General features: G+C 34.1%; 1 protein-coding gene across 1 annotated transcript; it reads right to left on the bottom strand.

Moving 5' to 3' along the window:
- Window positions 1-250: 250 nt before the first annotated feature.
- On the bottom strand, window positions 251-5,723 carry LOC126496695 (olfactory receptor 4F3/4F16/4F29-like). Its single transcript, XM_050134236.1, has 2 exons — window positions 5,714-5,723; window positions 251-1,167 (listed from the first exon to the last, which is right to left on the bottom strand). The coding sequence occupies exons 1-2, from the start codon at window positions 5,721-5,723 to the stop codon at window positions 251-253; spliced, it is 927 nt and encodes a 308-aa protein (XP_049990193.1).
- Window positions 5,724-6,584: the final 861 nt, after the last annotated feature.

Here is a 6,584-nt window from a genome sequence, read left to right as displayed (position 1 = left end):
CTTCTAGCTTCCTTACATCTAAGAGTTTATATTTTAAAAATTCCTTGGGAATTGAGGATTGTGATTATTATAATCTTTAACTTGCACATGTAATTCTCTCTGTGTTCAGAAGGGATTATCTCACCTTCCTAAGTAGAAAAAAAAATAGACTAAATTTTGATCTATATAAACATAGTGTAGAAAGGCAGATTTTCAATGAGATGGTCCTAATGTGCTTCTATGTGCACAACGCAAGCACTTAGGAGATCTTTCAATAACTCAGTAGCTGTCTGAATACTCTCTTCATTGACATCTTCATTTCTTGGTTCCTGAATGTATAGATCACAGAATTCAGAAAGGGAGTGAAAACTGCATCAAATATGGCCAGAAATTTATCCAGGTGTATTGAGGGAGAAGGCCAGGTATAGACAAATATCAGAGGACCAAAGAACAAGACCACCACAGAGATGTGAGCTGAAAGTGTGGACAGAGCTTTAGCAGAACCACTTGACGAGTGTTTTTGTACAGTGATTATGATGACAATATAGGAAATGATTAGTATGGTGAAAGAACCCACAGAGATGAATCCACTGTTTGCTGTGACCATAAATTCCAGTTTATGGGTGTCTGTGCAGGCAAGTTTAATGAATCGGGGAAGGTCACAATAGAAGCTGTCCATCACGTTTGGTCCACAGAAAGGCAAATTGACTACAAAAGCCAGTTGAACAACAGAGTGTGTAAGGCCAACTACCCAGGCAGTTACTACAAAGAAAAGACACATTTTGGGGCCCATAATGGTCAAATAATGGAGAGGCTTACATATGGCTACATATCTATCAAAAGCCATGGCTATGAGCAGCACCATCTCCACACCACCAATGACATGGATGGAGAAGATCTGAATGACACAAGCCCTAAAAGAGATGACTTTGCGCTTTCTGAACAAATCATAAATCATCCTGGGAGAAGTGACACAAGAAACACCTAAGTCAATAAAGGAGAGGTTGGCCAACAGAAAGTACATGGGAGTGTGTAAGTGAGGATCTGAAACCACGGTAAAAATGATGAGGGAGTTCCCCATCATGCTTGCTACATAAAACATGGAGGAGAATACAAAGATAAGAAGCTGAATGTCCCAAGAGTTAGTGAGTCCAAGAAATACAAACTCCAACACCACAGAGTGATTTGCTCCTTCCAAAAGCATGTGTGTGTCAGTGCTACCTAGAGAAGGAAACAGGAAAAACTGTAAGTTGTATTAATAGAATATAGTAAGAAAAGTTATGGAAGTCTGTTTGTAATCTAACATTAAAATCAAATTAAAGGCAAACATATATTAAAGGCACTTAATATCAAGGAGTGAATTTTAAAATAGAAGTGAAATATTACTTCATGCTAGTTAACAGTTTTGTCAAAAAGTCAAAAAATAGTTCAGAGTAGTTATGAAAAATAGATTTATTTTTAAGTTATTGATAAGCACATAAAGTAGTGCAACATTACAAAAGAAAAGAATAATCTCTCTGTCAAATTTTGAAAATATGATTTTATGTAGCTCAGGAGTAAAAAACTCACTTACTAAGGCATTGACTAAAGTTTTGGGGAAAAAAAGAAGAAAGAAAGGAGAAAGAAAAAGAGGGAGGGAAAAGTGAGGAAGGAGAAGATTAAATTAGAACTAACTACTTTATGATTAAACAGGATTCCTTTTGCACAATCTGTACAGCCTGAGGAAATTCCACCATCATATACAAATAATTCTTCCCATTATCCTTGCAACATCACTTACAATAATCAATATAGAAAAAAATCTAAATTCTCATTGGCAGTTGCCTGGATACTATGCAAACACACACTGGCATACAGGCACAACAGAATATTCATCAGTTTTTTAAAAGAAGGGAATACTGTTCTGTAATAATATGCCGGATCCTAGAGGTCACTGTTATACCTAAAATTAAAGAGATGTAAAAAGATCAATACAGACAACCCCACAAATATATAGAATCCAAGGAAGGTATGTTCATAAGAGCAGTGAATACAGGAATGAACCATATAGAAATAAAGATGATTGGAAAATGGAAAGAGAAGACAATGCCCAAAAGACGCAGATATTCTGCTAGGATGATCTGTTTCTGAAGCTCCATCATGCATCATCCTGACTCTGGTTGACCGGAGAGCTGTGCTGCATGCTTGAAAATGCCAAGAGGAGGTTGTCAGTGTTCTCACAGGAAATAAATGCGTGATGTGACCAAATAGTTTGATTTAATTGTTTCATAATACACACATATGTCAAAGCCTCACACTGGATTCTCTAATGAAAAACAAGATGTATTCATTAGTTAGTTATATCTTAATAAAACAGGAGAAGAAAAAGTACCTACAACACCTAGGGATTGTGAAAAAGTGATCACACAGGGAAGCTGGTGGCACCAGCTTGTATAGTGATACCATATTCTTTCTCTGAATTTCATTTCAGTTTTGATGAAGAAAACTGTTCAACATGGAAAGGACTGATTTTTGTTTCATGAATAATCTACAACCTGATCCACGCATATAAATCCAACAATACAATCTTATTCTGAAAAATAAGCCCTTCCTCCCCATACTTACTTCTGGAAAACACATAACTTCAAGGATTATTAAATGTTTTATCAACATTTAATATTGAGATGTGAGATCTTGCTTTATATTAACATCTATATTAATTCTTTAATTTTTGAGATTATAATTTAGTTACATCATTTCTCCCTTCTCTTTTCTCCTCAAGGCCCCCTATTTAGCCCTCCTTGCTCTCTTTCAAATTCATGGCTCTTTTCAATATTTTTTACTATCCCTCAAATTGTCTACAACTGTCATGACACTAGCTCTCCAAATACAGGTAACCATATTAAATAGAGAGAGCATAACATACATCTATTTCTATTCTCTGGAGCATTTAAGAAGTGGTCCAGAAAGAGGTATGAGCCTCTCTATAACTGAAGGGTACCAGCATGCATCATGTCAGATCAGAAACTGTAGGTTCTTGCAAACTTTTTATCACAACAAAATTAAATCTAAAATGGCTCATTTTAAACTAAAAGTTTTGGTCAATGAAACTGTAGGTTTGGGTAAGAGTCATGACCCTGGAGTGCATAGCACATGGTTTGAAAACTTAACCACATAAAAGGAACATGGAGTAGACTACTCTCTGTTCCAACACTGGTGACAGGATTCAATATATTTTAAGAAAGCTTTAATTTTCCTTAATAAATAAACAGAATACAATAAACAGAATATGGGACTCATATTCAGATCAAAATTAACACTGTGGTTCATGCACCATCAAATTAGTATTACTCATAAGTCCCTGAGTTTTGGTCTATTTGTTTATTAAACACATTTTTAATTCATGCATTTTATAATTTGCTTAGGAATAAGATAACTAAAGATCATAATCACTCATTCAGCATGTAGCACTACATATGCAAGTATTTGGCCAAAGTATTACTTTCCTTTTCCATTTGTACATGAATGAGCTAAACTCATGATATAAAAGAAAGAAAAAGCTTCGGATATTAGCAAGCAAGGAAACATCAAAACCCTTCACTGCTGAAAGAGATTTCAAAATAGATTAACTATTTCCTTTTAACATGAGATTTTTCAAAATGTAACTGACTCCTATTTGACAGTATGTAACATCTTATCTTGGTGATTAAAATATAAACTTTAAGCTGAAATGGAGTATACTTGTTTTCAAACAACGCTAGTGTCTCTTTAGTGGTTATTACAAATCTAGGTTATTAAATTTTCCTTCAAAAATAGACCATAATGCCCATAAAGCTAAAGAGTACAACATTATTCTAGCTAATCTACCACAGAACTCAAAATCACAGTAATGATATAAATGTTTATTGAAACACAAAAAAGAATATTTTAATAATTTAAAGACCACATTAAAATATGTTTTTATATAGCCAAAGAAGATATGCAAAGAGACTAACCAGAATTATAAAGTGATACAAGGTTAGGAAATAAAAGATTATAGAAGTAAAGATTTGGAGAAAAAGTAGAAATGAATAAGATTAAAGAGAAAAATCTTAAAAAGTAGTAAGAAAATTGAGCAGTATTTGTGCAATTACAGAGAGAAAAAGGACACAGTTTCCTTTAGCAAAATAATGGATATTTTATGAGGAATGATAAGCAGTGATTTTCAGAGCTATCCTTCATAAACAATATAATTATAACAATAAAAAATACAATAATTTCAGGTATGTTATATATAAGTATTTTTGCATATATTAATTGCACAGTGATAAGTTTCATAAGTCCATTCTCCCTTTTAATTCCTTTGAATTTCTGTATAAAAATTATTATCATGGTATTTGGGGGCTTTAAGTTCTAAAACTCTTGGAAGACATTCTCAATTTATCAGTTGTGAATTTGCCTTTTTTATTTGCAACGCCCTTCATCTAGCAAGAACTAGAAATTTGTCTAAAGTGAATTTAGCCTAATATGGTAATTCATGATTAGAGAAGAGTGGCCCTACAGTGCCTGGATGGCCAGGAATCAGAGACTAGATAACCCAGAGACTTGGAATAGAAGCTAACACAATTGGAAAAATAATGAAGTGATTCCTAATGATATTCTGCTATACTCATAGATCAGTGTCTTGCCCAGTCATCATCAGAGATGGTGATGGCAGCATCTCTGGCAGCAGATGTGAGCGGGTGAAGACATCTACAGCCAGATATTAATGTGGAGAGAATGTGTAAATTGGAGGTCTCTGTCTGGTCCCTCCCCTCAGAGATTGGGGACCTCCAACAAAGAATACACCAGCAGAACATGGCCCACCGAATCAATTATGCAGGGTTCACATGAGCTCATAGAGACTGAAACACTAAGCACTGGACCTGCATGGGTCTGCAAAAGGTCCTCTGCATATGTCATGATTGTCAGCTCCGTGTTCTGTGAGACACCTAACAGCGAGTGGGGGTCTCTGGCTCTTTTTGCTTGCTCCTTCAGTGCTTCTCCTTCTGTTGAGTTGCCTTATCCTGTCTTGATATGAGGACGTTTGCCTTGTCCCATTGTATCTTGTTTTGTCTGGTTTTGCCTGTCATCTCTTAGAGATGTATTCTTTTCTGAAGAGGAAACAGAGAAGGAGTGGCTCTGGGTGAGAGGGGAGGTAGGGAGAGGTATGAGGAGTGGAGGCAGAAGATTGTAGTTGGGATGTGTTGTATGAGAAAAGAATCTTTTCAATAAATAAATATAGATATGAAATACAAACACTAAAAAAGTTTCTAGATTGTACACAAGGACAAGATGTTCACTTACTTGGAATCCATACTTACCCACAAAGAAAACTCCTAAGACTGGTGTTTGGAATTGTCTTCACTTACACATTAGCCATACTTGAAAGTGCTATTTCATAAACACTTTCTTTACACTCATAACTATTGAAATATCCATGATGAGAAAGACCATCCCCTGTCTTTGCCTAGTGTAGTAATTAATGCTTTTCCTTGACTTATACAAAACTAATGAACTGAGGAGAACATATTCCAAGACATTCAATCCTTATTGATGGACAAAGAATTTGGTATTGAGGTCATATAGTTCATATATACATAGTCATCAAATTCAATGTCTCTATTGAGCAGAGTTCATGTAAACTATCATCCTTGTTTATTTCTTTTTCAATCTGGAAATATTGCAAACTTACTCACACACTCAGTTGAAACATTTCATATTTGAAACTTCTTACATTGGAACATTTCTATTTTTAATTATTATTGTGGGAAATTTAAATGATTGTCTTCTTTTCAAATAAATACATACATTAAAAATGACTTTGTAGCTTCAAATTTACTGAACTCAATAAACTAAATGTTTAGTTATTGTTTTTGATACAATGTCCTTTTGTTTTGTGTATTCCAGGTTGGCCTCATGGCAATCTTCCTGGCTCCATCTACCAAGTTGTGTGCGAACATGCCCAAAATACCTTTTACAATCCTTTTCATGATTTTTTATTTTCTCTCTCACTTTATACCACACATTAAAAATTACTACTCATCAAAATTATTTACCCTTATCCATTCTACTTATTGTTCAGAAATAAAATTAGTACAAACATTAGCTATAAATGATATAAGAAAAACTGGAAAAATAAATAGAATTCCAGGTAATTTTAGGTATTATTTCATTTTGTAATTATCCATATCATATCTAAAAATTAAATTACATTGCAAAGTATGTTTTCAGTACTGGGTCATTTGGTGTCCATGTCAAATTATATTTTCAATTAGATGTCTAGGACACACTTCACACTGGAAGAAAGACTTCCAATAAATGTATCTCCTTTAGAGATTATCAGTGTATGCCCAGCTCCATAGAAAAGCTGATGGATAGAAAGATATAGCCTCTATGTTTTTGTATTTTATGTCAACAAATACTTGCTAATTTATCAAGTAGAAGAGAATAACATCATTCATGTATTATCTGAGAATATAATGATTAATTATAAGCGATGCTACATTAAAAAATCATAAAGCTATTGGATGTTTTTTGAGGCATTTTACATTTTCCCAGGTAAAAACATGGCTCCAGCTCAAAGTAGAAATCAATTTCTAGTGTAG

Source organism: Alexandromys fortis, unplaced genomic scaffold, assembly GCF_014885135.2.
Source record: "Alexandromys fortis isolate MF-2015 unplaced genomic scaffold, M_Fortis_MF-2015_v1.1 scaffold_6, whole genome shotgun sequence".
Classification (NCBI taxonomy): domain Eukaryota; kingdom Metazoa; phylum Chordata; class Mammalia; order Rodentia; family Cricetidae; genus Alexandromys; species Alexandromys fortis.
This window is presented reverse-complemented; position numbering and strand designations above follow the sequence as displayed.